General features: G+C 55.3%; 1 protein-coding gene across 3 annotated transcripts; it reads right to left on the reverse strand.

The window, feature by feature from the left end:
* Nucleotides 1–2,628: 2,628 nt before the first annotated feature.
* NBL1 (NBL1, DAN family BMP antagonist) lies at nt 2,629–17,426 on the reverse strand. 3 transcript variants are annotated; one of them, XM_054503485.2, is made up of 4 exons: nt 16,750–16,944; nt 5,873–6,061; nt 5,638–5,749; nt 2,629–4,218 (listed from the first exon to the last, which is right to left on the reverse strand). In XM_054503485.2, exons 2-4 carry the CDS (start codon nt 6,040–6,042, stop codon nt 3,955–3,957), a joined length of 546 nt encoding a protein of 181 aa, XP_054359460.1. In that variant the 5' UTR covers nt 6,043–6,061; nt 16,750–16,944; the 3' UTR covers nt 2,629–3,954. The 3 variants fall into 3 exon arrangements, with proteins under 3 accessions (XP_054359460.1, XP_054359479.1, XP_054359470.1); XM_054503504.2 differs by lacking the exon at nt 16,750–16,944 and adding an exon at nt 7,182–7,420; XM_054503495.2 differs by lacking the exons at nt 2,629–4,218; nt 5,638–5,749; nt 5,873–6,061 and adding an exon at nt 7,187–7,438 and having other exon boundaries at nt 16,750–17,426.
* Nucleotides 17,427–24,128: the final 6,702 nt, after the last annotated feature.

A 24,128-nucleotide genomic window follows, 5' to 3' on the forward strand; every position in this document is an offset into this window, starting at 1 on the left:
ATGAGATAGCAGGTGCCACTATGGAATAGCTGATTTTTAGGGAGTCGTCTGCCCCAGACCTTCCATGCCTGTCAGTTCACAGGGGACCGGGGCAAGCTCCTCATGACAGAGGTGGAGAAATCAAGGCCCCAGGGAGGTTGCCAGCCTGCCCAAAGCTGCTCTGTGCCAGAAAGCAACTGAACAACTGGGTAAACTCCCTGAAGGCAGGCAGGGATCTGTCTGGTTCACACTGGATCTCTCGCACATATTAGGCTTTCAATAAATATCTGTTCAATGAATGAGTAAATGAACAAAACTATCAGTGCAACACCCTGCAGTGTGGGCCAATCATTCATTCTCAATCATAATAACAGCTGACATCCCCTGAGGTCTTACTAAAGCCAGGCATATCCCGAGCTCTACACGTGTGCTGACTCACGTAACACTCACTGCCACTCTAAGAGTGAGGTAGGTGTGACCATTATTCCCCATTTTGCACATAGGAAAAGTGAGTCTTGGAGATCTTATGTGACTTGCTCAAGACTATAGTTAGGCAGTGGTCCAGCTAAGATTTGAACCCAAGCAGACTCAATCTCCTCAGAGGCTTGGAGCAGAGGAAGAAAACCAGTTGAGAGCTGGCTCCATACAGGCAAACAAAGTGGAAAGAGAGGGACCTGCGTTGCTATCTGCGCTGCTGTCAGTGTTAATCCCTTGTAAAGACTTTAAGTCCCAGGCCAGGCGCGATGGCTCACTCCTGTAACCCCAGCACTTTGGGAGGCCGAGGCGGGCAGAGCACGAGGTCAAGAGATGGAGACCATCCTGGCCAACATGGTGAAACCCCGTCTTTACTAAAAATACAAAAATTAGCTGGGCGTGGTGGCGTGCGCCTGTAGTCCCAGCTACTCGGGAGGCTGAGGCAGGAGAATCACTTGAACCCGCAAGGCGGAGGTTGCAGTGAACCGAAATCGCGCCACTGCACTCCAGCCTGGCGATACAGCCAGACCCCGGCTCAAAAAAAAAAAAAAAAAACAAAAACTTAAGTCCCTCCTCACTGGGGGAGGATGCAGGATGCAATTCCCTCCATCCCCGGAAGGTGGCACACCAAGGGATGCTTCTCAATTGACGTCTCTCAAGCCAGGCTACTCCCTCTCGCTGGGCTCCCACATCCAATCAGCAGCGCTTCTCACGGCCCTGCCTCTCCAACCCCACGGCCTGACATAACTGGCCCCATCCTCTCCCGCCTGCAGCCTTGCAGTCCCCGCTGATAGCCCCAGCATCTCTCTCCTCCAACCTAGCTTAATCTCCTGAAACGCAGCTTTGCACAGACACCTCTAGGGCGTCTCAATGCAAAGAGAATGAAGTCTGAACTCTGGCTAGCATTCCACGCTGAGCCAGCCAGGCCAACTCATCTTCCTGCTTTATTGCTTTATTTCCAGCAGACCCTTACAAGCTTGTTTTTTCTTCCTTCCTTTCTCTTCTTCCCCTTCCCCTTCCTTTCGTCCCTTTTTTTTTTTTTTTTTTTTTTTTTTTTTTTTTGAGACAGGTTCTCACTCTATCGCCCAGGCTGGAGTGTAGTGACACGAACATGACTCACTGCAGCCTCGACCTCCAGGGATCAAGCAATCCTCCCGCCTCAACTTCCCATGTAGCTGGGAATACAGACGCGTACCACCACACCTGGCTAATTTTTTGATTTTTTATAGAGACAGGGTCTCACTTTTTGTTGCTCAGACAATCTTCCTGCTTCGGCCTCCCAAAGTGCTAGGATAACAGGCGTGAGCCACTGTGCCCAGCCCTTATTTATCTATGAATGTATACCCAGCTTTGTTCCAGACACAGGATGAAGGCGGGTCCTGCCCAAGACTGTGCTGCCATTAAGTGTCCAGGTGTGAGGTCAGGAGTCAAGGGAACTGCGAGTTTATACGAGTCACCTGTGCTTCCAGAGCCCCAGTTTCCCACTCCATAAAACAAAGGTGAAATGTCCTACTATGGACTTGTTCAATGATCGAATGAGTGCTGGCATGCCCAAGCTTGGTGTGGGCCCTGAGCCGATGCCTGGGTTCCAGTCCTGCTGACATTTCTTGACTGCATGACCCTGGGAAAATTACTTACTAGCACCTGCTCTTCAGATGCCTCATCTATAAATTGAGGACAATATCCGCATCACTGGGAGGTGGTGCCGACTGGGCGAGAACCCAGCACAGGGCCCAGCCTTATATATTAATCTGTAATCAATACTTTTGTCTGTTTCCCCTTCTCCCAGGGGGCCAGGCAGGCCAGGCCCAGGCAAGGGCTGATCCTGGGCCATTGTGTGGGTGAAGAGATGGCATGAGGCAAGCCCAGGAGACCAGGGGCCAAAATCCATGAAGCCCAGTTCTGGAGGCCCACCCAAGGTGTATGCGAGGCCAGAAACTGGCACCCAAGGAAAGAGGTGAAAGCTGGGGAGACAGAGGATCAGGAGCCAGGGGTGCACAGGGCAAGACAGGGAGAGGGCCACAAGGATGCAGAGACAACAGTGCCGCGTGGGGGCCAGGCAGGTCTGCTCAGCACCCCACTGCCTGGGCCCAGGCCCTGCTGCCCCTGGGCCTCGCTGCCGGTGCTTCCGTAGATCCTGGGTCGGCAGAGCCAGTCAGTGAGGAGGAGAACACAGGCGTTGAAGGAATTTATTCATGAGAAGACTGAGGGTCCGTCAGGGAGACTGTCCAATGGTGACAAGCTCCAGAAGCCCGCGTCACAACAGCCAGGAGGGCCGGGCCACCCCAGGCAGGAGGCAGTGGGCTGGCAGCCACCCTGGGCACAGAAGAGCAGATGCAGACAGTGCTGGGCAACGAGGGGCTTTCTTCACGGGCCCGCCTGCCCTGCCCCTCCCCCCAGGTCCCCACCCTCTAGGGTTAAAGTGCAGCTGGGAGGGAGGAGGCAGGCAGAACTGGGGAGCCAGAGAGAGCCCATGTGAACCCTGGCTATCCACACGAGTCCCATGTCCTCCTCGTCCTGGAGTTCCTCGAAGTTCAGCGAGCCCATCCCACCTAGGGCCTCTGGAACCTCGGGGCGAGGAAGGTAATCTCTCACTCCCACACCCATCCGATATTTACAAAGAGCATCCCTGGGAGAGAGGAGAGGGCAGCCGGCTCCGGCAGCTTTCTGGGGGGCCTAGAACTTGGGGCACAGTGCGGGGCACTAACATTTCTAACAGGGAGAGGAGGGGGATGCTTGTCTTCAGGGGTGGTCTTGGGGGTTGTCCCCCTCCCTCTGGCCTTGGAAGACTCTTCCGTTTCCTTCTTCCCCTCCTCCCCTTCCCCCACCAGGCAAACCAAAGAAGCCAGAGAAAGGCCCGGAGAGCCTGGCCCCCAGCTCCCTCGCCACGAGTCAGCAGGGTCCTGCCCAGGCCTGACTCCCAAACCCCTCCGCTGAGGGAGGGCCACTTCAGTGTCACTGGGGCGACGCTTCCCTGGAGATGAGAAGTGGGGTGAGAGGCCTTGGGGAAATCTGTGGGGCCGGAGCCTCCTGTTTTTGCCAGTGGTCTTTCTAGCCCAGCCCTCCCTCAAGCCTGAGGCTGGCAAGATGCTCACCCTAAGCCCGGGACCTCAGCAGTACCATCTACACCCCCAGGGACCTTAGCCCGATTCATGCCATCTTGGATGGTCTCCCCCAGCACTCAACGGCTCAGCCAACTTCCTCCCCCTCCCACAGGCACATCTCTAGAAGCCAGACAGGAAGAGACCACCCTCCCCCCAAAAAAGAGCCCTGAAGACCTCTGCTTCCTCCCCCCACTCTTGAATATATTATATTGTGCAGCTTGGCTCCAACCCCTCCCGTTCAGATCTCCATGGCAACCGGGCAGCATTCCAAGTCCAAGTCTGAAGCCAAGTCCATCCAGTGCCAAAGGGGAGCTTCAGCCTCTCCCCTGACTCTTCCCCAGAGAGTGAGACCCAACATTCCACAGGGGGATGAGAGGGGAGGAAGAGTCGGGGGGCCTCAGTCCTCAGCCCCCTCTTCCTCCGTGTGGGGGGCCCCAGGGGGGTCCTCGGGCTCAGGGGTCTGCCCGCCAGGGTGGGGGTGGGGATGGGGGTGAGGGTGGGTGCCGGGCTGGGATCCCGGCCCGTCCTCGCCCTGCACATAGACGCTCAGCCCCTCGTGACTAGGCTCCTTGCCGCAGGCCTGGCAGCTACAGTGCAGGATCTTCTCCACCAGCTTGTCCACCCTGGGCACCTCCTCGTGGCCCGGGCACTCCAGCGTCACCTGCAGAGGGCAAGAGAGAAGTGGAGGCATGTTCCCAAAGGCCTGGGGCAGGCAAGGAAGCCCCTAGGGTAATACTTCCTCATGGGATCAAGAATCCCAGAGCTCACCTGTGATGCCCAGTTAGCTCCGGGGTCCCATGGGGAGGGGGAAATTGAACCCCTGCACAAGCCACCAGAGCTGTCTCCTCACATCCAGTCCTGCCACCTTCCCACCCATTCCCCACCAGCAGCCACCAGTGTGGCCTGCCCCTGCTAAAATCGCCCCCACCGCCGTGATCCCCCTGCACTTGGAGACAAACCCTGACCCCTCACTAAGGCCACCCAGGAGCTTCAGGTGCTGCCGGCTGGCTGGCCTCCCTAACCCTGACCCTGCATCACTCTTACCAATCCTGTGCTTGGGCTCTGCCTCAGGGACTCTGCACATGCTGTTCCCTTTGCCTGGAAGGTTCCCCAACCACCCCCACCACTACCACATGCCCTAAACTGTGCCTTTGGGTCTGAGCCCAGACTTCACTTCCTCAAAAGAGCCCCATCCCAAAGCCCAGGCCAGCTGAGGCTCACCCTGCAGGAACCCCATCTACCTCCTACTCTGCCCCTATCATCACCTATCTAAGTACCTTCTTTCCTTCTCCCTCCCTTCCTCTCTTCCTTCGTCCCTTCCACAGAGCGCCTACCCTGTGCCAGCTCTGGGGACACAAAGACACATTTCCCTCAAGGAAATCAGAGTCTAGTGGGGGAAACAGACCTGTCAAAATCACCCAGATGCAGGTGGAAGACTGCAGGTGTGAAAGGCGCTTGAAGCGGAGGCACACTGTGCTCTGAGAGCCAACGGTACCGGGGTGTGCTCCAGTCAGGGGGCCTGGAAAGGGGCCCTGAGGAAACGCTGCTTGGGCCAAGGGCAGAAGAATGAATAGAAGTGAACTAGAGAAGGGGGACAGAGGTGGTGTTCCAAGCAGGGAAAAGAACGGGTGCAGGGCCCTGGGGTAGGAGCGAACGGAGCAGGTGCGAGGCATTGAAAGGAGGCGGCTGTGTTTAAGCGTCAAGCTAGTAAGGAGGGCAGGAAGCAGGAGGAGGCTGGAAAGGCCACTGAGCCAGGCCATGCCAGGTTCTCGGGACAGGGCAAAGATTTTGGTCTCATCCTATAACAACAGAAAGCCCCTGAAAGGACTTCAGCCCATGACAGACATCAGAATGGAACTTCGGGAACATCCCTGTCCTGTACAAGTTGGTGTCAGACTTCTGAGCCATCCTGTGGGGAGGCCCACATTTGTATCCCCAGCACAAGCCGTTCACCCTGCACACAGTGGGGCCTTGCTAAGCTCCTGTGGCCATCTGCTGGAATACAGGCGCCTGGGGAGAAAGGCCAAGGCTGGGGCAGGCTCCGGGCCAAGACTGGGTGGGGCAGGCAGGCAGTACTCACAATTTCCCACATGGACTGGGCTGGCATGCAGGAGTCACAGTGAACCAGGGACTCTGTGGACTGCGGGAAGGTGTTGGGGACGCTGTAGCTGAAGCACTGTCCTAGGCACGCCCTGTGGAAAGAGAGGCCACCATGCCCGTGTCACTGTTGGGGAGGCAGGGTTGGGCAGCTCTGGTCCTCTTCCTCCCTCCTTGGGCCCCTGTCTGTATCCCCCCACCCACCCCTCGGGTCCCACCTGTTCTGGATGGACTTGGCCTCACAGCCGCTGTGGCCCACGATCTGGGTGATGTTCTTGGCTTCGCACCAGGCACTCTTATCTGGGAACAATGCCAGCTTGTTGATGGGCGGTGGGGCAGCCAGCAGCATGGCAGGGAGGACAGCCCCCACCAGGACCCGAAGCATCATGCCCGTGGCCTCCAGAGCCCTAGAACGGAGCACAGGTGCCAGGTGAGGCACAGCAAGGTGCAGGGGGCCGGGCAGTGGTGTTACAGCATGGGCTCTGGCATCCGACTCCTTGGCGCAACACCAGCTCTCCCACTTACTAACCAAGTGCAACTTTGGACAAGTTATTTCTCCCCTCTGAATCTCACAATTGGAGCTGGGAGTGGTACCTACATCAGATGGGTATCTGGAAGGTCAGATGAGATATTAAATGAGCCTAGCAGATAATACACATTCCATATGCGTTGGTTGGTTTTACAACTTCCTATGTTGCCTTGAGCAAGTTACTTTTTATCTCGGTGCCTCGGTTTCTTCATCTAAAAAGGGGAGATGGTGCCACTGCCTGGCACAGGATTGCAATTACGAAGTGTTCAAGCACATGTCAAGTGCTGAACAATTACTACCTCCTTTCTCCCTTTGATGCTGTGAGTCATCCAGGAAAACACACAAAAAGTTATCCACACAGCGCTCGAGGGGCTGGCCACACAGCACGTCTCCTGGAAAGCCACTGCAACCGTTGTCAGGATTCTGATGTTTGAAAAGTTAGCCTTAACCTTCACGTTGCTGTGATTTCTTTTTGGTTTTGTTTTTTGAGAAAAGATCTCACTCGGTCACCCAGGCTGGAGTGCAGTGGCATGATCACGGCTCACTGAAGCCTCGACTTCCCTGGGCTCAGGTGATCCTCCCAACTCAGCCTCCCGAGTTGCTGGGACTACAGGCATCCGCCACCACACCTGGCTAATTTTTGTAAAGACCAGGTTTCGCCATGTTGCCCAGGCTGGCCTCAAACTCCTGGGGCTCAAGCGATCTTCCTGCTTCAGCCTTCCAAAGTGCTGAGATTACAGGCGTGAGCCACCGCACCTGGCCTGCAGTGAATTCCTGGGCCACCTTGGCTGGCCAGACCTCAGTCAAAAAAACTGACCCTGAACCAGACAGTATTGTTTTCTAAGATGCCTCACGAGAAACTCGAATCCACGAGGGCTCTACACAGATCACTGTCCCCAGCCCCATTCTAACACGTGAGTCAAGCGGGAGCCAATCAAAGCTAAGCACTTGGCCATTTGCAAATTCCCCTGCTATAGGATGCTATACTAAAACAATACCGGGATCTGCCACAAGGTGGCGCTGCAGGGCAGTCTGTGTCAAAGGATTCCGCTTGCAGGAGACTCGCCCCAGGTTGTTTCACCCATGCCCCCCAATGCAAAAAGCACGGGGGAGGGAGGCTTCAGAGACATTCGGAGATGAGGGCAGTGCCTTCTTCAAGGAGGCCCCCAAACCCTCGGAGGACGGCACAGCGGAGAAAGGGCATGGGTCCACGTGTACTGGGTGACCAGGACACTCAGGCCTGTTTCCCCACCACCTGTAAAATGAGTGCAGTGAGCCAGGCCAGTGGTTCCCAAACCTGACAAATGATCAAAATTCCCCAGGAACCTGTGGAGTAAAAGTTCTAGGGTGGGTAGGAGTCTGCGTTTTGATCAGGCTTCCTAGGCAGCTGTGCACTCAGTCAGGGATTCTTTACCTTGGGACAGTCCCTAGAGGGTCCTGGGTGAGGCTAAATCAGGAGGAAGAGGAGACAGGTCCTGGTCCCAGTGGCCCCACAGAAGCCCAGCACCAGGAGTCAGGTGGCCTGAGACTGGGCATCCCATTTAGGACAATCCTACCATGGGCCATGGAGATGGCAGAGCCAGGTACTTTTTTTTTTTTTTGAGACAGAGTCTCACTCTGTCGCCCAGGCTGGAGTGCAGTGGCGCGATCTCGGCTCACTGCAAGCTCCGCCTCCCGGGTTCACTCCATTCTCCTGCCTCAGCCTCCCGTGTAGCTGGGACTACAGGCGCCCGCCACCATGCTCTGCTGATTTTTTTGTATTTTTAGTGGAGACGGGGTTTCACCATGTTAGCCAGGATGGTCTCGATCTGCTGACCTCGTGATTCGCCCACCTCGGGCTCCCAAAGTGCTGGGATTACAGATGTGAGCCACTGCGCCCGGCCTTACTTATCTATTTTTTTGAGACAGAGTCTCACTCTGTTGCCCAGGCTGAAGTGTCATGGCATGATCTCGGCTCACTGCAACCTCCGCCTCCCGAGTTCAAGTGATTCTCCTGCCTCAGCCTCCAGAGTAGCTGCAATTACAGGCATTCGCCACCACACCTGGCTGATTTTTGTATTTTTAGTAGAGATGGGGTTTCACCATGTTGGCCAGGCTGGTCTCCAACTCCTGACCTCAAGTGATCTGCCCACCTCGGCCTCCCAAAGTGCTGGGATTACAGGTGTGAGCCACCAAGCCCAGCCCTGAGCCAAGTACTTTATAAAGTGTCTGGGGAGCAGAGGTCTAGAGGTGGGCTGGCTGAGCGGGGCTCCTGCAGGGCTGTGACCCCCTCCAGGCAGTCCGCTCCCCATCCAGCAAGTTCCCCCAGCTCCTGCCCCTCTCCTGCAGGTCTCCATCTCAGGGGACCCCAATGCCGGGATAAGCCCCACTCCCAGCCCACTGGGGAGGAAGGGCAGCTGGAAGTGAGGTCGGACAAGCTGCCCCCCCACCGCCTCCCAAATGAGTTCCTGTCACGATCCAGGCCCTCACCCACGCATTTCTGGTCTCGCTGACAAAGCCCATGTTTCCAGTACAACCACATCCTAACAAAATAGAATGGATTCCTCCCTAACTGGCAACCCAATGAATTTTTCAACAAGCCTGGCATGCAGGAGGCTTCCTCACTCCTGAGTCAGGGTCTGCCCAGAGCACACCTGAAGGGTCCTGAAGGTTCATTTAAGGCCAGGGCTCCCTGGGCTGGACTGGCCCCCTAGACCCTTAGGAGAGGTCCAGGGACCCTTGTCCTCCTATATCTGACCTCATCTTGCTTCCTCAGGAACAACAGGTCACAGGGGGCCAGGGAGGTGACTGGGGCAGGAAGTGATGTGGATTTGGAATTGAGACGAGGGTTGTAATGAAAGTAGCCTGGGCCAGACATGGTGGCTCACACCTGTAATTCCAGCACTTGGGGAGGCCAAAGCGGGAGGACCACTTGAGCTCAGGAGTTCAAGACTAGCCTGGGAAGCAACGTGAGACTTGGTCTCTAAAAAAAATAAAATAAAATATTTTTTATTATCACATTGTGATAACACATTTTTTATTATCACATTATGCATTGTGATGTGCACCTGTAGTCCAGCTATGTGGGAAGCTGAGGCAGGAGGATGGCTTGAGACCAGGAGCTTGGGGCTGCAGTGAGCCATGATTGAGTCCCTGCACTCCAGACTGGGTGACAGAGCAAGAACCTGTCGACAAGGAAAGGGAAAAAAAGGACAGGAAAGAAAAGAGGGAGGGAGGCAGGGAGGGAGGGACAGAGGGAGGGAGGCAGGCTGGGGTGAGCACTTGGAGTTGGAATTAGGAGAGGTCACAACTGAGGCTGTGGGTCAGGACCAGGCTGAAGCCGAGTGTTGAGACTGGGGTTGAGGCTAATGGAGGCTTACTGGGAAATAGGGTAATGGTGATTTTTGGAGGAGGTTGCAGGCCCAGAGATCAGGAACTGGTTATCAGGGTCAGGCTGGGGCAGAGGTTAGGAGAAATGAGACAAACTGAGGCAGAAGTCCCCCTCCTTACCTTCCACCCTTTCCAGTACACAGTTGAGGTCATCACAGGGCCAGCTGTGCCCACAGAGGGGTGCTATAACCCAACCCACCAGGCCCTGGCAGGCTCTCCGCAGGGCGCTGGGGCCTTGGCCTCCCCGGGTCAGCAGCGTGGAGCTCCAGCATTTTCCCTGGGATCCCCCTGGAAGCATGGACCCTGGAGTCTCCAGTGTTTGAACTGCAGCCCCTCCCCTTAGGAGCTGTGTGACTCCCAGAAATAAGTTCAGTCCTCAGAAACTGCCTTTCTCAACTCTAACATGGGGAGCATTGCGCCTTCCCTGGAGAAGAACTGGGAGGAGTAAATGAAGGTACTCAGCACCTAGGAGGCACCCACTAAGGTCAGCTCTCTTCCCCCCAGGGGATCATGGGAAAGGCTGGGCCAGCATCAGAGCCAAGGCTGGGCTGGAACAGGAGGCAGTGAGGATGCCAGATGAAGTCTCTCCCACACACAGCTGTCATCCAGACACACCTGCCTCCACCCGCCCTCCTGCCCAGCCCCGAAGAGCCCAGGCTGCCCCCACCAGTGGGGTGGGCTCTTGGCTAGCACGTTTTCTTTTTTTGTTGGTTTATGCTTTTTTGTTTTTTCAAGGAGCAACTCATCTATTTTTTTTTTTTAAGCAGCGATCGTACTTTCCTTCCTAAGCCTTGAAAGCCTCACCCAGATTCTCAACCCTTCCTCCCGGCATGAAGGTCACACAGCAAGTCATGGGACTCCCCAAAAGCGAGGGCGGGAAGGAAAGTTGGAGATCTCCCAGGCCAAGTCTCCCTGCTCTGCAAGGGGCTGTCCCAAGGCCCCCAGCAAGTCAGGCAAAGCAATGCCCTGTCCTGGGCCGTTCAGGGCCCTGCAGTTCCACACTCACTCACTCACTCACTTCTAGGAGGGTGGGGAGAAAGGCAAGGGTGAGAGCAGGGAGCTGGGGGCACAGACCCTATGCCCACTCAGACACTCCCCTGAGGGGAGGTCCAGGGACGTGGGTAAATAGGGGACAGTTGTTTTGAGTTGGCGCAGTCAGAGCTGGCTCTCAGGAGGGAAGCAGAGGTTCTGAATTCTGAACTAAATGTAAGAGCGCAATTACAGTCATGCGTCACTTAGCCACGGGGATGCGCTCTGAGAAATGGGGCATTAGGTGATTTTGTTGCTCTGTGAACACCACAGAGTGAACTCAAACCTGAATAGTCTAGTCTATTACAAACCTAGGCTATACGGCATAGCCCATTGCTCCTAGGCTACAAGTCTGGACCACGTGTGACTATACTAAATACTGTAGGTCACTGTAACATACACGGAGGCTGAGGCAGCAGAACGGCGTGAACCCGGGAGGCAGAGCTTGCAGTGAGCCGAGATCACGCCACTGCACTCCAGCCTGGGTGACAGAGCGAGACTCTGTATCAAAAAAAAAAAAAAAGAAAGAAAGAAAAGAAAACGTAAAGTAGGCTAAGCATGGTGGCTCACACCTGTAATCCCAGCATTTTGGGAGGCCGAGGTGAGAGAACTGCTTGAGCTCAGGAATTCAAGACCAGCCTGGGCAACATAAGGCGATCCCATCTCTACAAAAATTTAAAAATTAGCCAGGCGTGGTGGTGCATGCCTGTGGTCCCAGCTACTTGGGAGGCTGAGGTGAGAGGATCACTCGGGCCTGGGAGGTTGAGGCTGCAGTGAGCCAGGATCGTGCCACTACACAATCACGAAAGAAAGAAAAGGTGTAGTAAAAATATGGTATTATAATCCTATGGGAGGCCAGGCGCAGTGGCTCATGCCTGTAATCCCAGCATTTTGGGAGGCCGAGGTGGGCAGATCACTTGAGGTCAGGAGTTCGAGACCAGCCTGGCCAACATGGCGAAACCTCGTCTCTACTAAAAGTACAAAAACTAGCCAGGTGTGGTCGCACATGCCCGTAGTCCCAGCTACTCAAGAGGCTGAGGCAGCAGAATCACTCGAACCCGGGAGGCAGAGGTTGCAGTGAGCTGAGATTGCACCACTGCACTCCAGCCTGGGGGACAGAGCGAGACTCCATCTCAAAATAAAAATAATAATAATTTTATGGCAGCACCACTGTGTATATGGTTCATCATTATGTGGTGTGTGACTGGATATTAATTTATTCTGTCCTACAATAACCGCCTGATCCTATTCTTTCCCCCATTTTTAGATGAAGAAACTGAGGCAGAGAGGCTAAGAAATCTGCTTGGGCTTACACTGTTAGTAAACAGGAGAACCGGGATTTGAACCTGGACGGTAGCAGGTTAACCCCTGGCTACCCTTGCAGGTGAAAAGGTTCACCAAAGAGAAGGAAGCAAGAAACGATGGAATCTGGAGTCAGGATGAGGCCTGGAGCTCCTGCCACTGCCCCAGCCCACTGTGCTTCTCATTCCTGTTAGCACCCTAGCATTCAGCCACTGCCTGGACTGGAAGCTTGGGGGCTCCACAGACCAGAATTCAAATCCCACTCCTGTCTCCCTAGCCAACCGTCTTGTGGCCATGGCTGACCCTGGCTCTTGGAGCCCTGGTAAAGTTATGTGTGACACGATCCTTCCTCACAGAGGCGCTGTGAGGCTTTAAAGGAGGTGTCCTTAGCACAGGTGAGTGTCTTCCCAACCCCACCCACCCACCACTCCCAAATCCAAGCCCTCCACTTCCTCAGCAGCCCCCTGCCAATGCCTGGTACATTCTGAGCTGCCGCCCACACAGAAAGGAAATTCCCCAGGAGGTGACAGCAGCAGACCCATTTTGGCACTGTGGAAACTGAGGCACAGATCAAGGAAGTGACCCACCCATAGCTCCCACTCCAGGGAAGAGGACAGGGAACAAACACAGCAACCCTGCCCTGGTTGCTTTCCTGGAAGTCTTGGTCCAGAGGGTCCCCCAGGAAGGCCAGCTTCGGGGTCAGGTCTGTGAAGCCTCTTTCCTGAGATGCCTGCCAAAACTGAGATGCTGGGGCCCAGCCCTCCTCCTGTGACCCCCCCAGGTATGAGGCACGGCCTGGGCACCTGAATGTGCTCCCCACGGGACTCCGAGGCCCAGCCAGGCCAGGAGCAACGGCCTCCCAGCCCCCAGGAAAGGGGCTTCGATTAAAAGCACTGCCGCTGAGGCCCCCCAGCCCCACTGCTTGGATTCCAGTACCTGGAAAGGCATCCTAAATGCACCCTAAATACACAGGAGTGGCCTAGATTTCAAGGAACACTTACCTCTTCCTGACTCCCGCCCACAGCGAAACCCTTTGTAGAGTGGATCGGCTTTGGTATAACAAGTGAACCATCCTCCCCAATTCCTCTTCTGGGTTAAGTCTGAATATTCAAGGTCACTCAAAGCCAGATATACCAGGATTTTCAAGGTAGAGTGTATCCACTCACCCCAGACCCACACACACACAAAAGTAGCCATACCCCAAACCACCTGCACCCCCTATGAACACAGAACACACAGACACATATATAAGCATGCCTATATATGCACAAGAAAATGCATATCCGCACAAGCGCGCACGCGTGCGCGCGCACGCACACACACACACGCACACACGCACACGCGCACACGCGCGCGCGCACACACGCACACACACACACACGCGCACACACACACACACGCACACACACACACACACACACACACACACACACACACACACACACACACACACACCCCAGGCCTTTCCTGTTACCGGTTCCAGCAACCACTCAGTGCAGAGCCCTGGAGGGCAGGGCTGACCAATCCTCAGTGGAAAGGCAGGGCTCTCCCTCCCCACCCATCTTCACCTCCTGCTTCCAGAATCTCCTCTGGGAACCTCCCCACACTTGGCCCCAGCTGATGGGGACGGACGATTCTACCTGTGGGCTCAGCATTCAGGTGACACCACAGTCCACATGCACAATGAGCATGCAGCGTTTGTGGCTGGTGGCTTTCAAACCAGAAGCTCTCCCTCCCCTGCCTCTCCCACCTTTCCTCTCCCCCCACACTCACTAAGGGCAGGGTCTGGATCTCCTCCTCCATTCTCCACAATTATGACAGACTGGGGTTCAAATCTTAGCTCAGCCATTCTAATCTTTCTCTTTTTATTTTTATGTTTTTACTTGTAACAGGATCTCACTCTGTTACCCAGGCTGGAGTGCCGTGGCACAATCATAGCTCACGGCAGCCTCAAACTCTGAGGCTCAAGTGATCCTCCCACCTCAACCTCCAGAATAGCTGGTACTACAGGCATACACCACCATGCCCAGCTAATTTTTTGTATTTTTTGGAGAGGTAAGGTCTCCCTTTGTTGACCAGGCTGGTCTTGAACTCCCACTTCAGCCTCCCAAAGCACTAGGATCACTTGGGCCCATTTTAACCTTTCTGTACCTCAGTTTCCTCATCTGCAAAGTGGGGACAGTGCTAATATCCAGCTCACAGGACAGCTGTGAGAATTAAACTGAAGAATACATGGAAACCTCTGGAGAGATCGCCCATCATAGTTAATTCCTCAGTCCGTGCCACTTTAAGTGCTAGCTTGGGCCTCTTACCCTCCCTGGCCTCTGCCTACTCCCTTCTGCCCCTCGCTCCCACAGGATCCTCGGCAGGTCCTGAGGCTATTTCAGTCTGGGCTGCATCTGCCCCAGTGAAACTGGATTTAGGGAAAACCTTGAGGTGAAACTCAAGGAAGAGGGATGACAGCTGGGAATGGATTTTAGAAACTGTCAAGGGCCGCCCAACATGATTCCCTATCCAAGGTGGGAACTGGGAGGCAGATCCCACTCAGACTCTAAGACAGGGTCGTGGAGACACCGGCCTCCTCCAGAATCCAACTTCAAGAATACAGGCTGTGCCCTGCTGCCAGGCTGAGTGTGCCGCTGGGCGCAGAGGGTGTGGAGGGCAGCTGGGCTGCAGCCCTAGGCTTGGGGCTTGGCAAGGGCGGGGCGATCGCTCCAGGTCTTGGAATGAGCACAGGGACTTCCTTGAATGGTGCAACTGAAATTGTTGCTCTGTGAAGGGGCGAGGCAGTGTCAGGCCTGGGGCTCCCTGCTCACCCAGGTCAGGCCCCGGCTCTGGTCAGCCCAACCGGGTTTCCTGGGCTCACCCTGGGGTTTGAGGATGAGTTCTGGCCAAAGCTCATACATTGGCTCTCTGTGTGCCTGGAGTCAGGAGAGTCTAATGGTTACAGCTCGAGCCACTGACCATTTGCTTCCCCTCCCTAAGCTTCACGTTTGCAACCTGTAAATTGGGCAGCCTGGCCTGGGAACGTCCATTTCAGCAGATCCCCCAGGGAGGAGCCTGGCTCCAGCATACTGCTTAAGGCCACTGTGATTCCACGACCCCAGTCTCACGGCAGGGTGGCTTTTCCTTCCTTCCTTCAGCACTGGGAAGAGCACGAGTCAACTATCCAGGGGCGGACACACAGGGCCGACCCCGTGCCACCCAGGCCTGCCTGCACCTTCCAGCCCTGGCCACCTCTGTGCCAGCCCCCCAACCCAGGCCACGGCCCTCCTTACGGCAGACCCTCCTGCCCGCAAACCAAAAACAGTCTCCAAAACAAATCCATGCTAATGAGCTGCTGCAGGGCTGGGCTGCACATCTGCTCAGCAGAAGTTCCACTGCAGACCTCACCAACAACCCTGCCCGCTCCGGCAGCCTCCGACCCTTGGGGTTGTGGGTGGGGGGAAGCAGCTAAACTCAGCCTGAAATTTCACTTTAAAATAATGAGGCCATATCCCTGGCCGATGCAGAACACCTACTCTCCTGTCCACTCCTCCAAAACACAGGCCCGGGAGAGAGGTCCAGCTTGCAGGGGTGGGTGGAGAGCGGTGGGGGTCACCGAGGAAACGCTGCAGCCTCGCCTTTTCTTTGGCCCCAACTCAAGGCAAACCACGCCCAAGCAGTCCCAGCATCTGGGGGAGTCTAGGGAGGCCCCATTCCGCAGTAACAAAGGGTGAGGGGCTCCTTGTTGACAAATTGCTTCCCCGCCAGCACCCGGTCTTTGGCCTCCAGCCCTGACCTCTGTTTTCCTGGGGTGCCCCTAGTTACAGGCTGGTGGCGTCCAGCTTGGGGAGCGAGGGCCTCCGAAAGCCTAGAAGTGTGGCCTTCTCCCTTGATGCCCGCCAACCCCCGGCCACGCCAAAGCAGGCGGCTGCCCCCTTTGCCGCCGCTTGTAAACGATCAGAATCGCCCCGCCCTGGGAGCGGGCCGGGCAGGTGGCCCGCAGCAGGGCCTGTCGTCCAGCCGGCCTCGCGGGGGTGGAATTCCTAAGAAAACTGAGCCCCCGGAAAGGCTGGCTCTCCCTGCCCCAGACTCAATTCCAGGGAGATGACCCGGGCCAGGCCTCGGGGCCGGCGGGAGGCAGGGGGAGGGTTTGGCGCACCCGGTCTAGGAAACTATTCGTGAACCCCGCTGGGGGAAGGCGAGCCTCCGACACTGGGGGGATTGTCTGGATCGGAGGGCGGGGGGTCAGGGAGACGCGCAGACACACGGCGAGACCCCCACAGCGGGTAGCGCAGAGACAGAGAGAGGGACAGAAAAGCCAGAGGCAGAGACACAAACGCGGGCAGCCGAACACGGAGGCAGGCGGGGAACGGAAAGAGACGGGCAGACCCGGGGAAAGTGAGCGGCGGAAACGGAGCGACGGAGAGACAGACACACGGACGTGGGGACCGAAGCAGAGGGGGCCGCGGGAGGCGGAAACGTCCAGAGCCGAGAGGCGCGGCGCGGCGAGGCCCGGGCACGGCCGGGGGACATGCGAGCCCGGCCCGCCCGGCCACGCATCTCCCTCCCTCGCTCCCTCTCTCTCCCGGCCGCAGAAACTCCGATCGAGAAACGGAACCCCGGCGCGAGTCTGGGGACGGGCTGCGGACGCGGCGGTGCCCCCCGGCCACCCCGTGCCGCGCCCACGTCCCCAGCGCCGGCGTCCGGAGGCGCCCGCCAGGTCCCCCAGGGCTCCTGAGCTCGGCGGCGGCGCCTCCACCCGGTGCCCGCGGCCGCCGGACGCGCCGGGGGACGCAGCTCCGGGCTGGGGGCGCGGCACTGCCCCCGCGGCCGAAGCCTCTGGAAGCCGGGCGCCCGCGTGCCGGCCCGGGAGGGACTTACCGCGCGCGCCCGCCGGGTCCTGCGGAGCTGGGTGCGGGGGTCGCGGGCCCGGGCGCCCCAGGAGGCTCGGCGAGGCGGCCGGCAGGGCTGGGGGCGGCCCCGCGACGCTCGGCTGGGCTGCGCTGCGCGCTGTCTGCGGCCCCGAGCGGGCGCGCGGCGCGGGGGAGCGGCTCCGATGTCAGGGTGGCTCCCTCCAAACAGGGCGCGAGGGCGGGGGCAGCGGGGAGGGCCGCGCGCAGAAAGAGCGGGCGGGCGCGCGCGGCCTCTCCCTCCGGGTGCGCAGGAGGGGGCGCCGCAGCGGCAGGGGCCCCGGGCCCTCTCCCAGCTCGCCGGCCCCAGGCTGAGCTTCGGCGCGCTCCGACGGCGTGGTGGGGCGGCCGGGACGCCTGGCCAGCGCCCTGGCCCGTTCTAAAGGGCCCTCCCTGGGTTTCTCTGCGCTTCCACTCTCTCCGCCCGACTTTTACCGAGCCTGGGCCGTCAGGCCGTGCCAGGCCTCGGGGTGACAAAGATGGATGTGTCCTTTTTGTGGGCACCGGGCATTGCAGACGTGCCCCGAGAGTGGGGCGCCCCAGCCCGCCGCGTCCCGGCACCAGGAGTCCCCAGTTCTGCGGTGCACCCCATCCCGTCCGCTCCGGCATGCGACCCGGTTCAAGTCCGTGCTGTTGGTAGCCTGGGTCGCTCAGCCTTGCCTAGTGTTACCCTAGTGTCGCTCTCGGCCCCACGCCCTTGGCTTAAGCATCCCGAAAAGCCCCAGGGACTATTAGGAACTAGAAAGCCAGCAAATGAACTCACTTCTCTGACTCCTGGGAAGAGTGGAGCTCCTGGCCCCAGCTTCCAGCCTCACCTCGGGGGTTCCTATCTAATCAGTGGGCACTTGGGTGGATTGCGGCCGTACCTTCTCTATTCTGTGTGCTTAACAACGGGGTGAGAAAATAACTTTGCTTCTGGAAAGTGGTGGCTCAGGGACACCACTGGGACACGATTGTAGGACTTGGGGATTTTGCTTTACAGCATCGTTACCTGTGTCCATGTGTTTTACCTAGCTTGGCTGGAAACTTCCAGATAGACACAGCCCTGCTCGTCTGACTCATGAGGTTGCCGAGCATCCTGGGTGGCTCCTAGTGGCCTGCTGGGAACGCCCTGGTGTACTCCAGCCTACCCGCACCCTCCACACCCAGCCTGCATCTGTGCCTCCTAGCTGTTGCCTGCGCCCTTCCCTCTGCCCGGAATTCCCTTCCCCTCCTTTCATCTCTGGCAAATATTCTTCCAGCTCCAGGTTGGAAAGCCTTCCCAAGACTCTCTGGGAGCATCTCCCTCCTCCAGTGTGATCCTGGAGCACAGGATGAGAACTTCTGTTCATGTCAATTTCCCTCTAGAATAGCTGTGTACATCTCTTTCCTCCATTAGACCTTGAGGGCAGGAATCATGGTTTATTTCAGTGTCTCCATTGCTTATGGGCAGGCCAGGTGAGATGTACAATGTATTTGGTTGAATGAAGTTATTATTATTATTATTATTATTATTATTATTATTATTATTATTATTTTGAGACAGAGTTTTGCTCTTGTTGCTCTGGCTGAAATGCAATGGCGTGATCTCGGCTCACTGCAACCTCTGCCTCCCGGGTTCCAGCAATTCTCAGCCTCCCGAATAGCTGGGATTACAGACGCCCACCACCACGCCCAGCTAGTTTTTGTATTTTTAGTAGAGATGGGGTTTTGCCATATTGCCCAGGCTGGTCTCGAACTCCTGGCCTCAAGTGATCCTCCCGCCTTGGCCTCCCAAAGTGTTGGGATTACAGGTGTGAACCACCACGCCCAGCGAGTAAAGTAATTATTATCCCCCATTGATGTAGCACAGATAGGTCTTCCCTTAATGGTAACTATGACCGTTATAATAGTTCACACATATTGAGCACCTTACCATGTGCCTCATCCCATTGCAAGCTGTTGCCACTCTCACAATAAACCTATGAGGTAAGTATTGTCTCTATTTTAAAAGTGCCAGGCGAGGTGGCTCATGCTTGTAATCCCAGCACTTTGGGAGGCCAAGGCAGGAGGATCACTTGAGGTCAGGAGTTCGAGACCCGCCTGGCCAATATGGTGAAACCCTCTCTCTACTAAAAATACAAAAATCAGCCAGGTGTGGTGGCATGTGCCTCTAGTCCCAGCTACTCGGGAGGCTGAGGCAGGAGAATCACTTGAACCTGAGAGGTGGAAGTTGCAGTGAACCGAGATCGCACCACTGCACTCCAGCCTGGGAGACAGAGTGAGACTCCATCTCAAATAAATAAATAAATAAATAAATAACATAATAAAAGTGAAAAAAAATCCCGAGGCTGGAGGATCACTTGATCCCAGGAGTTTGAGGCTGCAGTGAGCTATGATTGTGCCACTGTACTCCAGCCTGGACATTACAGAAGGCTAATTGTGGAACCTAATGAGCTTGTCACTCCAGCAAGATCTTGTCTCAAAAAAAAAAAAAAAAAAAGTAAAAAAAGGAACGTCAAGAGAAAGGTTAAGTAACTCGCCTAAAGTCACACAGTAAGAGCCCATGGCAGCTAATGTCTGTTGGATAACCATATACCATGTACTGCAGAAACCAGCCTCACAGCACCGCGCACAGTAGACACTCAGGAAATATTTACCATTTTGCAGCCAAAGCTTACCACCGCCATCTTTCATGCAGACCCTGAGCAGGGTGGAGAGTGGAGTTCTACATTTTGTAAGAATCCACTCCCACATTGCAGAAAGCTAATTGTGGAGCCTGATGAGCTGGTCAGTTCACACATAGAGCCAGGAGTAGAAGCCACAACTTCCAACCAGTGCCCTTGACAGGGCAGCCCACCATCTCTCAAACACGGGGAGGTTCAAGAACAACACCAACCCCCTAATCAGGGACAAAGGGTTTGGAGTTGAGTCACCATCTGTCTGGTGATGACTGATAACTACGGGAAAGCTACAGTGTGGGCAGGGGGCCTGGGAAGTAACTTGGTAGTAATATCTACCCATTTTGTGCCAGGCATTATGCTGGTCACTCTGTCTGCTTCATCTCCTCTAATCCTTACCACAGTCCCATCATTGTTCCCATTTTACAGGTGAGAAAAATCGAGGCACCAAAAAGTGTCATTACCTGCTCAAGACCACATTGCTAGTGATTAACAAAGCCTGGACTTGAGCCCAGACCTGTCAACACCAAAGTCCATGCTTCGTGCCCACCACACCCTCTCCACCCTCTCGGCTGCCTCAGTGCTCCTCCCCACAGGCTGCAGCAGGGATGCTGCACTGATGATGGGCCCCAGGGGCCCCAGCGGGAAAGGCAGAACCTGTCACGTCAGAGTGTCCCAGCTCGAGCAGATGCACCTGGTTGGCAGTGGTGTTCCAGCTGCCCCTACAGGCCTGGCTGGCACAGGGCATGGGCCTGAGGCCAGAGCCTCCTGGCCCTGGGCCAGCCTCTTGGGGCCAAGGTAATGTGGGGCCCAGAGCTGGGGCTCAGGGCTAAAAGCCCCTCTCCCCAGCTCATTAGCAAACATCTGGGCTCAGGAAAATGACCGACCTGGAATGTGACTGAGCTGTGGGGCGCTGCTCTCTCCCAGAGCCTGGGAATGTGAGCTCCCTCCTGCAGGGCACGGACTCAGCCCAGCTGTTTCCTCTAATCCTGTCAGTCTGGCCTCAACGGGGGTCCAAACCTCTGCACTCTCGCTGGAGAAATAGAATGAAAACAAGCAAAAGGCCTGTCTTCCCAGTCCAGCCCACTGAACAGAGGGTTGGTACACAGTCCCTCTCTTTTTACAATAAAGATGAGAGCGTTCACACCTCCAGGTTTGGAGCTGGGAGGAGCCATTCGGACTCATCAGGGGAGGCTCAGGGTTTACATTTTTGCTGCATTGCCCTCTGACTCTGTGCTAGTTGTTTCACACCTGGGCCTTGGTTTCCTTATCAGCAAAATGCAGTTAGTAGTGCTATGTACTCCATAGATTTGTTGTCTGGAGTCACTCATTTATCCAACAAATATTTATTGTACATGCACAGAGGTGTTGAAGACACAACAGACTAGACCAATAAGGTCCCAGCCTCCAAGGAGCTTATGTTCTGCCACACCCAGGCAGATTGTGTAACAGATAAACAGATGAGTGGATCTCACATAACCAATGTGTTCTGAAGATTCCAGGTTCAGTTGTTTAATATTTATTTAAAAGAGCCAGGCGCAATGGCTCACACCTGCAATCCCAGCACTTTAGGAGGCCGAGGTGGGTGGATCATTTGAGGTCAGGAGTTCAAGACCAGCCTGGCCAACATGGTGAAACCCCATCTCTAATGAAAAGACAAAAATTAGCCCGGTGTGGTGGTACGTGCCTGCAATCCCAGCTATTTGGGAGGCTAAGGCAGGAGAATTGCTTGAACCTGGGAGGCAGAGGTTGCAGTGAACCGAGATCATACCAGAGCACTCCAGCCTGGGTGATGGAGTGAGATTCTGTCTCGAAAAATAATCATCATAATAATATTTATTTAAAAGAAAAAAAGGAGAGGCCAGGCGCGGTGGCTCATGCCTGTAATCTCAGCACTTTGGGAGGCTGAGGCAGGTGGATCACCTGAGGTCAGGAGTTCAAGACCAGCCTGGCCAACACGGTGAAACCCCATCTCTACTAAAAATACAAAAATTAGCTGGGCGTGGTGGCCCGTGCCTGTAATCCCAGCTACCTGGGAGGCAGAGGTTGCAGCAAGCTGAGATCGCACCATTGCACTCCAGCCTGGGTGACAGAGCGAGACTCTGTCTCCAGAAAAAAAAAAGAAAAAAAGGAGAAAAAGTATTATGAATGAACTAAGCCAGAGTGGGCGATGTGGTGTGGGAGGTACGAACTCACTGAGAAGCCTCAGAAAAGTCACAAAGAGGCGACACTTAAGGTGAGATTATAACGAGATGGAGTCAGGATTCAAGAAGATAAATGGATGCAAAGCGCTCGGCACAGTTCCTGGAAAATAGCACGTGCTCCATAAAATGAAAGCTATTTCAGGGAGGTTTCATATATATAGCTCAGGAAAGGCGCCGCAGTCAGATGCCCTGGATCAAATCCAGGATTCAGCACAAAGCTTTCTCACCTTACTCCAGCAATGCATCTCTTGAGCCTCAGCTTCCTTATCTGGGAAACAGGAATTGTAATAGGACCCATCCCCAGGATCACCCAGAATTCACTGAGAGACGTGAATGTGAGGCACGGAGCCGGCACACGCTTGGCTCTAAGGAAGTGGTAGTTACTATGGTGGGTTGTTTGTTTGTCTGAGGTGGACTCTCCCTCTGTCGCCCAGGTTGGAGTGCAGTGGTGCAATCTCCCCCCACTGCGACCTCCACCTCCCAGGCTCATGCAATCCTCCCACCTCAGCCTCCTGAATAGCTGGGACTACAGGCGTGTGCCACTACGCTTGGCTAATTTTTGTATTTTTAATAGAGATGGGGTTTTACCATGTTGGCCAGGCTGGTCTCAAACTCTTGACCTTAGGCAATCTGCCCACCTTGGCCACCCAAAGTGCTGGGATTACAGGCGTGAGCCACTGAGCTCGGCTATATTATCCTTTTTCATAAAGGGAGAAAGGATTTGCCCAGATCCACTCAGCAAGTCAGCAGAACATCCAGGACCAGAAACAGGTGTTCTGACTTTGAGCCCATCCACCTGGGCTGTGTCCTCTAGTCTCTTCCTCCCTGCTGGTGGGCTCAGGAAACCTCGGGCCCCATCTTGGACTCAGAAGACTCAGAAGGAGAAGGTGGCCATGCACTGTGGGTTCCACAGTACGGAGCCTGTCCTCTCAAGGATTGCAGAGGGTCTTGGCCTGGACGGGAGAGCAGGAATGAGGCCCCAAGGACTCCATGGGTCCTTGGTCCCATGGAAAAATGTAAAATGTTCTTTGCAGGGCCAGATACAGTGGCTCATGCCTATAATCCCAGCACTTCGGGAGGTCGAGGCTGGAGGATCAATTGAATCCAAGAGTTCGAGACCAGCCTGGACAACACAGCAAGACCCTGTCTCTAAGAAAAAAAAGAAAAAAACTAAAAATTAGCCAGGTGTGGCGGCATGTGCCCGTAGTCCCAGCTACGTGGGAGGCTGAGGTTGGAGGATCTCTTGAGCCCAGGAGTTAGAGGCTGCAGTGAGCTATGATCTTACCACTGCACTCCAGCCTGGGTGACAGAGAAAGAACCTATCTCAATAAATAAATAAACAAAACAAAATAAAATAAAATAATAAAATACTATTTGTAGGTAGGGTGAGAGACCAAGAATCAAGAAGGGAAATCAAGGCACTTTACTCCTCACTTGTTTTCTTCTTTCCTATGACTCCCCACACGCTGCCGAGCTGAATTCACTGTTTCCTTCAGCTGTGGTTGTCTGACCCCACGGTAACAGACACAGCCTCCGTGTGACAGCACCGGGATGGGGCTCTCAGGAAAGGGCCTGGCGCCTGCAGGTCCTCCACAAAGCCGTTGCCAGCACCCTGGCCCCCATGGTAAATATGGTGAACAAGGCTGCCATGGTGATGGGTTCTCTTCTTAATCGATACATAGGGCTAGAGGTTAGGCAAATCAATTCTTTTTCTTTTTCTTTTTCTTTCTTTTTTTTTTTTTTTTTTTTTTTCCTTGAGACGGAGTCTTGCTCTGTTGCCCAGGCTGGAGTGCAGTGGCACGATCTTGGCTCACTGCAAGCTCTACCTCCCGGGTTCACACCATTCTCCTGCCTCAGCCTCCCGAGTAGCTGGGACTACAGGCGCCCACCACCATGCCTGGCTAATTTTTTTTGTATTTTTAGTAGAGACAGGGTTTCACCGTGTTAGCCAGGATGGTCTGGATCTCCTGACCTCGTGATCCGCCTGCCTCGGCCTCCCAAAGTGCTGGGATTACAGGCGTGAGCCACCACACCCGGCCTCTTTTTTTTTTTTTTAAGATGGAGTTTTGCTCTTGTTGCCCAGGCTGGAGTGCAATGATGAGATCTCAGCTTGCTGCAACCTCTGCCTTCCAGGTTCAAGCGATTCTCCTGCCTCAGCCTCCTGAGTAGCTGGAATTACAGGTGCGCACCACCACACCCGGCTAATTTTTGTATTTTTAGTAGAGACAGGGTTTCACCATGTTGGCCAGGCTGGTCTCGAACTCCTGACCACCTCGGCCTCCCCAAGTGCTGGGATCACAGGCGTGAGCCACCGTTCCCAGCCTCGGCAAATCAATTATATTACAATGTCATGGTTCCAGGTTTTTTTTTTTCCCTATTTTGTTCCTTCCATTTCTCAGCTCCCCACGGCCCACGCATATCCACAGTGAGTGGAAGAAGAATTTTTGCCCTCCTCAAGGTGGCCCTCCCCAGCTTTTTTTTTTTTTTTTTGACAGAGTTTCACTCTT

This window comes from Pongo pygmaeus, chromosome 1 (genome assembly GCF_028885625.2).
Source record: "Pongo pygmaeus isolate AG05252 chromosome 1, NHGRI_mPonPyg2-v2.0_pri, whole genome shotgun sequence".
In the NCBI taxonomy this organism is placed as follows: Eukaryota; Metazoa; Chordata; class Mammalia; order Primates; family Hominidae; genus Pongo; species Pongo pygmaeus.